The sequence below is a fragment of the Callithrix jacchus genome, chromosome 22 (assembly GCF_049354715.1).
Source record: "Callithrix jacchus isolate 240 chromosome 22, calJac240_pri, whole genome shotgun sequence".
In the NCBI taxonomy this organism is placed as follows: Eukaryota; Metazoa; Chordata; class Mammalia; order Primates; family Cebidae; genus Callithrix; species Callithrix jacchus.
The window spans coordinates 33,046,181-33,057,777 of record NC_133523.1 but is presented as its reverse complement, the minus strand read 5'-3'; the positions used below and the strand labels follow the sequence as shown (position 1 = coordinate 33,057,777).

General features: G+C 42.4%; 1 protein-coding gene across 6 annotated transcripts in view; it reads right to left on the bottom strand.

The window, feature by feature from the left end:
- The window catches only part of ZNF571 (zinc finger protein 571), a 70,196-nt gene that overhangs the window by 11,170 nt on the left and 47,429 nt on the right, over nucleotides 1-11,597 (bottom strand). For 4 of the 6 annotated variants that reach the window (XM_035283445.3, NM_001270917.2, XM_035283444.3 and 1 more), the window contains 2 exon segments: nucleotides 6,699-6,785; nucleotides 4,285-4,411 (listed from right to left, as the gene is read on the bottom strand). In XM_035283445.3, the coding sequence (XP_035139336.2) occupies nucleotides 4,285-4,411; nucleotides 6,699-6,707 (136 nt within the window). In that variant the 5' untranslated portion in view covers nucleotides 6,708-6,785. 6 annotated transcript variants of the gene reach the window in all.

The window sequence follows — 11,597 nt, the reverse complement described above, 5'->3', positions numbered from 1 at the left end:
GGGACCCAGGAAGCAGCAGTTGCAGTTAGCGAAGATCACGCCACTGCACTCCTGCCTGGGCTACAGACTAAGAGTCTGTGTCAAAATAATAATAATAATAATATGACCCTTAATATCAATCTGGCTCATAAGCTTTATCATATAAGCCCACCATATATTTACAGCAGGGAGACATTGACACCTGAACATATTTTACACTAGCTACTATAATTATTGCTATTCCTACAGGAGTTAAAGGATTTAACTGACTAGCAACCCTATATGGAGGTAATATTAAATGATCTCCAGCTATATTATGAGGTTTGGCTTTATTTTTCTACTAACAGTTGGAGGCCTAACAGGAATGGTTCTAGCTAACTCATTAGCAGACATCAATCCCCAAGATATGTATTATGCTGTAGCACATTTCTAACATGTTCTATCAATGGTGCCATCTTCACCATTATAGGATTTATTCACTGATTCCCATATTTTCAGGTTATACACTCAACCTGAGCCAAAAATCCATTTTATATTTGTAGGTGTTAAACTGACTTTCTTTCCACAACATTTTCTTGATTCACCAGGCATGGTACGATAATACTACAATTATACTGATAGATATACAACATGAAATACCATCTGCTATGGTTTGGATGTGGTTTTTATGCACTAAATCCCATGCTGAAATTTAGTCCCCAGTATGGTGTCTTTGGAGATGGGGTTTAGTGGGAGGTGCTTGGCTCACAGGGGCTGGTCCCTCTTGAACAGATTAATGCCCTCCCTCAAGGGTGAGTGAGCACTTGTTCAACTCGTTCTCAATAGAGCTGGTTTTAAAAAAAGCCTGTCACCTTTCCCCTCTCTCACCAGGTGATCTCTGCTCTGCACACACTGGCTCCCCTTACTTTCCATCATGAATGGAAGCAGCCTGAGGTCCTCACCAGAAGCCAAACAGACACAGGTGCCATGCTTCTTGTACAACCTGCAGAAACACGCACCAAATAAACCTCTTTTCTTTATAAATTACTCAGCCTCAAGCATCCTTTATATGAGGATGAACTAAGACACCTATTATACTTGAATTAGTTCCACTCTAACACTTTGAAGAGTTCAGCATCTATATTTAACTACCAAAACTAGAAATATCCATGGAATTTTTTTCAACAATTCTAGCACTATTTACTTCCATTAAAATTTTTGAAACATGCTTGTTCTTAAAATCCATCACCAAAGAACATGGACGCCTTAAAACATGAGACCCCACCTGGGAAAAAAGCGAGCTAAAATGTATTCATCTCTTTCACTATTCCTACAATAATAGGACCATTTATTTATATTCTAATCATTTAATTCCCAAACATCATGTTCCCTGCCCCCAACTACCAAATCCATAATAGATTAGTCTCTGTTCAACAGTGACGAGCACAAGTCGTACTAACACAATAACACATAACGTCAAAGGATGTTATTACCAATAACAGCAACAACTCTTACAGCACAATTTCAAGCAACCGCCCTTTTTTACAACCACCATGCAAGTTAGCAGGTCACTTGCCCTTATACCTACCCCTCCAGCATTCTATTTTATTTTATTTTTTTGAAACATGGTTTTGTTCTGTCACCTAGACTGAAATGCAGTGGCGTGATCATGGCTCACTGCAGCCTCAACCTCAGGGCTCAAACGATCCTCTCACCTCACTCTCCCAAGTAGCTGAGACAACAGGCATGTGTTACAATGCCTGGCTAATTTCTATTTTAAGTAGAGATGGGGTTTTGCTATGTTGCCCAGGCTGGTCCTGAACTCCTGGTCTCAAGCAACTCACCCACTTCAGCCAAAGTGCTGGGGTGATTACAGGCTTGAGCCACTGTGCCCAGATTACCACCATTTTTTTTTTTTTGAGACAGAATTTTATTGTTGTTACCCAGACTGGAGTGCAATGGCGCGATCTCAGCTCACCGCAACCTCCGCCTCCTGGGTTCAAGCAATTCTCCTGCCTCAGCCTCCCGAGTACCTGTGACTACAGGCACACACCACCATGCCCAGCTCATTTTTGTATTTTTAGTAGAGACGGGGTTTCACCTTGTTGACCAGGATGGTCTCGAAGCTTAACACCATTTTAAAGACTCTCCTTTGAAAACAAAACAAAACATAAACCTCTCCTGATTCTGTGGTTTACCCTGCAGTAGATAGGAGCCGCAGAGTGAACCACAGAATCAGGAGAGTGGCAAAATTTCTCAAGAGGTATGCATGCTTCCTGTCTCTACCTTTTGCTTTTCTTTCTCTCCTACCACTATAATTAACATTTTGCCATATTTTCTTCCTAAATTTGTTCCATGGATTTTCATTTAGTTGAAATAATACTGCATATGCAAACTGTTATCACACTTCTTTCCCCTAATTATTACAGAATTGTTCTTAACCTTCTAAAATATTTTTAAACTCTATTTGTAACTTTGAGGGTTCCTCAAAGGGGCCTTTGACACTGGTGAGTTAATTCACTGTCCCACTCTAGTTTTTATTGTTGACTTCTTTCTTTCTCACTCTCTTTTAAATACTCTGTTATGAGGTTTTTGTTCCTCTCATTTCCAAACCCACCTTGTCAGGGTCACCAGCACTCTTCATCTTGCCAAATCCAAGGGCCAATTTTCAGCCTTCCTCTTACTTGACCTTTTAGCATTGTCTCTCTGTTAACTGCTTCCTCCTTTGGTCAGCTGGCTTCCAGTACACTGCATTCCTTCTTCCTAGGTCACAGGTTACTCAGGTAGTCCTCAATTCCCTTTGCTAGATTTTTTTCCTGACTGAATGCTGGAACACTGCATGTTTTAGTCCTTGAACTGTACCTTGCCTTCCATCTAAATCAACTCCCTTCAAAATCTCATCCAGTTCCTCCATACAAAGATTAATCCCATATTTATCTCTTCAGTCCTGATTATCCCTCCACCCACAGGCTTCCAAATGTTTATCTAACTTTACCACACGGATATTTAAATACGTAACTCTTGACTTCCTTCTCCAGATTTCCAAACCCTGGTGCCTCTATTGCCAATCTTCAAAATAACTTGATTATGAAGGTATTAATTCTACCTTCAAAATATAACCTGTTCTCATCACCTCCACATATTAAACCCAATTCCAAGCCACTATTATCTTTAGTGTGAACTTCTGAACTAGTCCTCTGATTAGTCTTCCTGCTCTCATTCTTATCCTTACCGCCCACATAGCACTCACAGTGACCTTTAAACAAAGATCCTTTACTTATCTGCAAAACATCAGCCAGGGGCTCACTATAACACTTCCAATAAAATCTTACTGCTTGCAATGGCCAAGAAGGTCCTACATGATCTGATCTCTGCCTGTTTCTCTGACCTTGCCTCTAATTTCCATTTTCAGTGGCCACACTGGCCTTCTTGCTGATTCTCAAACAAGTGAAGCTTAATTTCTCTCAGGATCTTCTGTTCTCTCTGCCTGAACACACACTTATTTCCCCGATTTATAGCCAACTTTATTCAGGTCTCAAGTCAAATGTTACCTCCCTTGAGCTGTATCATTCCTGGTACTAACCTATGAACATAGCAAGCTCTCGATAGATATGAGTGCTAGAGATACTTATCGAATTTCAACTGTAGAAGAGTAACTGGGAAAAAACACTAATTTCAAAATAGATAAAAGCAATGTCCCCAAAAGAGACCAGACCAAAGGTTTTATTTAAAAAAGAGAGAGAGAGTGTAAAAAAGAAGAGTGGTAAGTGGGAGATGGGAGGGAGGTTCCACTGGGAACTCACAGACATAACCTTCCTGCTCTCCCTAGGTCTCAAGCCTTCTTTCCAAAGGCCTTTGAAGAGAGCTTCACACAAACATCTCAAAGTGCTGCCACCTACAGATCAGCTGTATTATTAGTAGCAATAGCTGACACTGTGACCAGCCCTTATTCACCTGAGCTGTCTTCCTGTCATGGTTCTCATCACCATCCAGGGCTCCTTTCCTTGCTCCAATAAGAAAAATACATTTGGCTTAGGGACTGCATATCCAGCTTAAAATAAAGGAAATGGTACATGGGCATGCTAAGGGATTCCCAGATTCAAATCCAGTCCATTGGCTATCAAAGAAGGGAGACATGACAGGAAGTGACAGAGAAAGATGTAACAATCTAAAGGATGAGAAATAAAAAGGCAAACAGTGGAGTTGTCCACTCCTACTTCCACTCAAACTTAAGCCTTTCCTTAGGGAATGGAGATCAGAAATTGACAATGAATGAGGCAGAAATGATGGGGAACAAATTCTGAATATTATGTAGGATGATCTTACCCAATGAGATCAGGTTGCTGTAGTTCTCCAACATCACATCCCTGTACAAGTCCCTCTGAGCAGGGTCCAGGCATTCCCATTCCTCCTGAGAGAAGTCAATGGCCACATCCCTGAAAGTCACCAACAACTGAAACAACAAATCCATCATTTGTGAAAATACGGCAATGATTCTGAAGTAAAATGAGAAGAAAATGGAGGCGGTAATTGAAGGAAGGGGGTAACACAAAACAACAGAAAATTGGTTGCCTAAACCATAATATTAACATGATTCTCTATCATTCCTATTGCCATAGGCAAAACTTCCTCTGTACAACAGAATAATTCCATTATCCAGAAAGGTCTGAGAATTTTAAAAGTCAGATGTGTGCAGTTTCTCATTTCAATAAAATACTGCACGCATTTATTTCACAGCAGATTTTAATTGTACAGATTAGGCTTTCAAACCCTCAATAACTGGTACATTCTCAATAAATACAAGTTCTTGTTCTCCCTTCTGCCTTTAAAGAAAAAGACTTTTAAAAATATTTTTTCCAAACAATGTTTCCCACCAAATATCTAGGTGGGAAAATAAAATTTGAATATAGCCTAAGGAGTTTTTGAAGACTCAGATTCATCAAGTTATAATATAATGTTACAGAATACAATGGACACGTGATATTTCTGTTTTATATACAAAATGATCTGCTTATGTGGGAGCAGTTGAATTAGACAAATTCTCTAATGACTTTGGGCTCTTAGAATCTATATTTCTTAAGACGATATGCATCTGGCATGTTTTATTTGCTCCTACTTTCCAGGTTCCTAGGCTACAGCAAGGCGGCCTAGGATGCCAGTACAGGTGCACAGAGACATCACTCTGAACTGGTACATTACAGGAAATCCCAAGGTAAACTTGATGATGATCATCCTCTCTCATTGGTTCCTGGGCAAGAGGGCTGCGATAGGCAGAATAAAGGCCCTCCCCCCTAGACATGTCCACAACCTAATCCCTGAAACAGTAACAGTATTGACTCAGTGTTAAAGAAAAGCTTGGTTGCTTAAATATAATTATTAATTTGCTTGACTTTGTAGATTATTCACTAAAACAGCCTCAGGAAAACAGGACCTTCAACAGAGATGAGAGAAAATATGCAGACTCACAACTCTGGGAATGGGCTGACCAGCCTGGTAAGAAAAGGCTGACAGCAACTACAGAAGGCCATAAAACATTGACCAAGAAAGCAATGGCCAAGAAAGCAATGACCTGAGACTGCACGTTTCACAAGAATGTTTTGGTCATCATTTTTCCTGATTTCCCTTAAAAACCCCTGATGCGGAAACACAACTCAGTGAAGTGGTCTTTGAATACTAGTCCACTGCCTCCCCTGAGGTGCTGGCTTCTTGAAAAAAGCTAACCTTCCTTTCACCAATGCTCACCTCTTGAGTTTTTGGCTTTCAAGTGATGAGTGGCCTGGAGCTGAGTTTGGTTACAAAAGCTGTGTTTTGTACCATAGCTTACCTTACATGGCAAAAGGGACTTTAGAAGGGCAATTAAATTAAGGACCTTGAGAAGGAATTATCCTGGATTATCTGGTTGGGCCCAATGTAATCACATGGGTATTTATAAGTGATAGAGGAAGGCAGGTGAGGAAGAGAAGATGTGATGATGAGAGCAAAGGTCAAATGTTGTGATTGCTGGCTTTGAAAACAGATGGAGACCACAAACCAGGGGCCATGGACTGCCCTTAGAACCAGAAAAAGATAAGAAAACAGATTCTCCAGTCTTCTAGAACCTCCAGAAGGAACACGGCTCTGCTAATACTTTGATATTAGCCCTGTTGACTGATTTCAGACTTCTGACCAGCAGGCATATAAATCATAATTGTATTGATTTAAGCTGCTAAATTAGCGGTATTAGTTACAGCAGCAATAGGAAACTATATCAGGAACAAGAGCCCTTCCTTCATAGGACCCAATTTAAATGCGTCACAGAAAATCTTGCCATACACCGAGACTAGAAATATCCAACCAAAAATGCTATCACTTTCAAGTGAAAACCCAGATTTGTAGAGAAGATCAAACTTTGTCACGTGTCACATTTAAACACTCATTTCTACTTCACCAAACCATGGTACTGTGTACCATTCTTAAAAGGAGGTATTTCTTCTGTTCCCTCAGAGCTCTTGGCAGAAGACTATTCTTGTGGACAATGTAGAATTACCTGCCAAATGAACATCTAAAAAGTGTCTGAAGAAGGGAGAAGCATTGAGGAGAAGGGCTCTTTGGTACTACGGCTTGTTAGAATGGGAGAATAGTTTGGGAGCAGTTCCCTTAAGGGACCAAACGAGGCAGAAAATTCTGGGACAAATAAATCTGGTATTCACATCACACAACAAAATGATTATACTTCAAAAAGGAAAGAAACAGTAACTCACATGGGGCATGGTTTTTTAGAACTGTCAGAACCGATCAGTTTTCTGGGTTCCTTTCCTGGAGGTGTGTGAAGTGCACAGAAGCCAGTGCTGCAGAAGGAAAAAAAGCCACAAGATTAGACTTAGCTCACAGCCCACAAAATTAACTCCTCAGAACTACCTTTATGTCCCCACTTTTGGGAGTTTGGAAAAAATCTCAGTCCTTCCACAAACCCAATGGAAGCCAGCAAAAGGGATTCAGACCAGACTTTTCCTTAATCTCCATAGTAAACAGGACCCTAGGTGCTGCTACTTTCCCACAGCATCTTCTCCTCCACAGTAGCACAGGGACACCCAGGGAGCCCTATGCTATCCCCCTGGACCCAAACACTAAGTGAGGTGCTTTGCTCCCAATCTTAGGAAGGGGCTTCAGAGACTAAAATGTGGCCTCCTTTTTCAGACATCATGAACATCAGCTAGACTCAGACATTTGATAGACACATCAGGGTCAACAGATGAAAACAGTCTCTATCCGAACACAAATGCCTGAGTTCATGGTCACAGCCTCATCCTGATTTATGATTCCCAGAATCTTGCAGTCAAGCATACACTAAGTCTCAATCATGACAATCTGTAATTTTCTTCATTAAGCATGTGAGAGCCTCTCTCTGAGGCTATCTAGGGGGATCCCACCCAGAGTCATCTCATTAGCACGAACTCAGATGTGATCAAAAGTGGTTTATTATGCACAACAAGAGACATTCTCATCACTCAAAATATTCCAAAGATTTTTAAGAGCTCTGTGCCAGAAACAAAGAACAAAGACCAAATTTATTTCTTCTTCGTGTTGCTGTTCAGATAGGATCTCTCTCTATTGCCCAGGCTGAAGTGCAGTGGTAGGATCACAGCTCATTGCACCTTTGATCTCCTGGGCACAAGTGATCCTAACTCAACCTCCTACCTCAACCTCCTGAGAGCTGGAACCACAGGTGCATGCCACCACAACCATCTAATTTTTAAAAATATTTTGTAGAAATGGGGGGCTTGCTGTGTTGCTCAGGATGGTCTTTAACTCCTGGGCTCAAGCAGTCCTCTCGCCTCAGCCTCCCTAAGTGCTGAGATTACAGGCATGAGCCACTATAGCCAGCCTGTGTTTCTTATTATACCACAAATACTAATGCAAAATTCTGAAATAAAATACTAGAAAACAAAAATCCACAAGCACATTTTTTTTAAAGTCATGATTAACTTTGACTTGCCCAGTACCAAAAATTTGATTTGATATTAGAATATACATTGATATAATTTATGATGAAACCACCTCTGTAGAATCACAAATAATGAGAAAAATCTAACATGACTGACTCCATTTTGCTTCTGAACTTACAGGCTAAAATTTTGTTTTACTTATTCTAGTATGGAGGCTGAGATAACTATGAGAGGGCTTTAGTTTATAGTTAAATTTGGAGGCAAGGAAAACTGACTCCCCTCCTTGCTTGGAGACTAGAGGCACATTCACAAAGCAAGGTTAAAATTATGGCAGAGGCTTGGATTTTGCTAAAGTCTGGGCATAAACAATGACCTGCCAGTGCTTAGTTTCTTTTTTTGTAAACTGCTTACTTCCCCAATCACAGTAACTGCGGGTCACAACATTTATAATTTTCTCAAGTACTCCTATAGATAATAACACATTCATGAAACCTAAAGGACTGGTCTTTGAGATATTTTTCCAGATTTAGCATTTTGGTAGGCCAAGAGATGTCACCTGTTCCTGAGAACTATCCCTACCAGCTCCTGGAAGTGACTCAGCTGTCTGAAGACACCATTAGAAGCTCCCGTGATTTCACTGCCAGCCAGTCAATTTCTCCAGTTCCCCAGCCCTCTGCCTGCCAAAGTACCCTTTAGAAACCCTAGCCTCCAAATTCTTGGTGAGATGGGCTTGAGAGATTTCTTCCAATTCTCCTTGCTTGGACATCCCTGAAATATTGACAATAATAATTATTATTATTTTGGGACAGAGTCTCACTCTGTCACCCAGGCTGGAGTGCAGTGGCACAATCTCGGCTATGCAACCTCTGCCTCCCGGGTTCAAGAGATTCTCCTGCCTCAGCCTCCCAAGTAGTTGGGACCACAGGTGTGTGCCACCACACCCAACTAATTTTTGTATTTTTAATAGAAATAGGGTTTCACCATGTTGATCAGAATGGTCTCGGTCTCTTGACTTCATGATCTGCCCACCTCGGCCTCCCAAAGTGCTGAGATTACAAGTGTGAGCCATTGCACCTGTTCCCTGAGATTATTAAATTCTGTTTTTGCTGCAATATCTGCTATTCTCATTGGTTTTGGGGGAGCAACAGGCAGGAACAACCTATCAGGCTGATAATGATAATAACTGATCTGTGGAAAAGAATCATATTACCTCCGTAAGGGTCAAAAAAATTGGGAAAATTCACTATCCATTCCTGAAAAACACAAAAAATAGAAATTGATTGCTATTTTAACATGATAGAAACAAGGCAAGAATACTCACAACTTTCACTACCATCTACCATTATATGAAACAGTTTATCAACCAGTGTAAAAAGACAATAAGCAATAAGAACAGGAAAAGATGTGAAACCCTCTCTATATGCAGATATGATCACATGCCTGAGAAAAACCCATGAGACTCAATGGAAACAAAAACCTCCAACAAATAAGAGAACTTAAACTAGTAGGATATAAAGTTAGCATTAAAAGAAATGGCTTTTATATATAAAACAATAACTACACAGAAAATATAACAAAAGAAAAGTCATTAAAAAAGCAAAATACCAAGGCATAAGCTTAACAAGAATGCATAAAATATATAGGAGAAAAAACGTAAAATACTCTTGTAACACATAAAAATAGATTTTAACAAATGGCTAGAATAATGTTTCTCAACCCAGTTTCCATTACTTTCCCTATGCCAGTCTTGGCCAGGTAGGAACCCGTGTAGCTGATGAAGCCGGCACCGAGGATGACAGGAACCTTGGGAATTAGTTTTCGCGCAGACAGTACAGGAGGACTGGACTTCCTGTATGGTACTGAGGAGGTGGTGGGGGTGAAAGAGTGGGTTGAGGAACTGGTATAGGGTTTTAGGTCCAATGTGGAGTGAATTGTGGATGTCTTGGATTATTTGGTACCTTTGCTTTTTGGGGAGGATGAGGAGGTTATGCTTGAAGGCCCAGTCGTCCTTGAACCGTACCCCGGGGGTAGACTGGAGGATCTGAAGTTCTGAGGCGGAGTATTGGGGGCTATATGAGTTGGACAAGAAACAGAGAGTGGAAGTGGGTGGCAGATGGTTTCTTGCCGTATCTTTAGCCACCCTGTCTGCAAAGGCATTCCCTGCAGCTACGGGTGAGTTCAGGGACTGATGCCCTTTACAGTGGACGATGGCTACCTTGCTAGGGAGTTGAACGGCCTGGACAAGGGCAGCAATGAGTTTTCCATTGAGGACGGGCGTGCCTTTAGTGGTGAGGAAGCCCCGTTCTTTCCAGATCATGCAGTGTGAGTGAGCTATGAGGAAGGTGTACTTGGAGTCAGTATATATATTCACTTCTTTGTTCTGGGACCAGGATAGGGCCCGGGTAAGGGCGGCCAGTTCAGCCTGTTGTGAAGTGGTCCCAAGAGGAAGGGGGTGGGATGGGGTATAGTAACTCAGAGTGAGTTACTATAGCATAGGCTGCTCTCTGTGGGCCGGTGGGATGGGGTATAGAGCTGCCATCAACGAATAGGGTGATGGAGAATGGTAAGGGTTGAGGGAGCAAGTCGGGGTGAGGGGACTGGGCTAATTTGAGGATTTCAGTACAGGAATGTAGGGGGCTGGCGTACGGAGGGCAAGGGAGGAGGGTAGCCGGGTTTAACAAGGAGCAGTGGGAGAGAGTGATGTTGGAGTTCTCAATAAACAGTAGGTGAAGCAGTTGGATACGGGAGGGCCCGAGGTGGGGCAGGGAGTGTTGACTGAGCAGCTCGGTCAACCTGTGTGGAGAAAAGACTTGGAGTGGGAGTTGTAGATTGATCTTAAGAGCTTCTGTGGTTAGGGTGACAGCGGCTGCTAGGGCTCTAAGGCAGGGCTGCCATCCTCGTTCAGTTGGGTCAAGTTGTCTGGACAGGTAGGCTATGGGCAAAAGGGTCTTTCCTACTGTATGGACTAGCACTCCTACAGCTGTGTGTTGTTTCTTGTCCGTATATAATTGGAAAGGTAAGTTGGGATTAGGCAGGGCTAGGCTGGTGGAGGTACATAGGGCGTTAAGCAGTGACTTGAACGCCTGGTTGACAGAACCTGGTGAGGAAAGTGGTCCTTCGGGGGCTTCTGCAGCAGCATGGTATAGGGGCTTAGCTAGCAAAGCATAATTAGGTACCCAGTGGCGAAAAAACCCTACTAGTCCTAGGAAGGAGAGGATTTCTTTCGCTGACTCAGGGGCCTGGAGTGCCTTTAAGGCTTGTAGTCGGTCGATTGTGATGGACCGTCGCCCAGGTGTGAGCTGTATACCTAGGTAGGTGACGGTGGGTGAGGCTATTTGTGCTTTGGTTGGTGACACCCGGTATCCCCTGTCTCCTAGAAAATTGAGTAGGGCGGTGGTGGCCCGGATACAGTCCTGGCAGGTGGGAGAGCAGATAAGAAGGTCATCTACGTACTGGAGGAGGTGAGAGGGCTTGAGGTTGCAGTGGAGGAGGTCGGTGGCGAGTGCCTGGCCGAATAGGTGCGGGCTATCTTGGAAGCCCTGTGGAAGGGCTGTCCAGGCCAGTTGTTGGGACATGTTCGTAAGGGGATCATCCCAAGTGAAGGCAAAGATAAAGTAGGAGTTGGGGTGTAGAGGTATAGTAAAGAAGGCATCTTTTAGGTCTAAGACTGAGAAACAGGTGGTCCCTGGGGGAATGTTAGAGAGAATGGTGTAT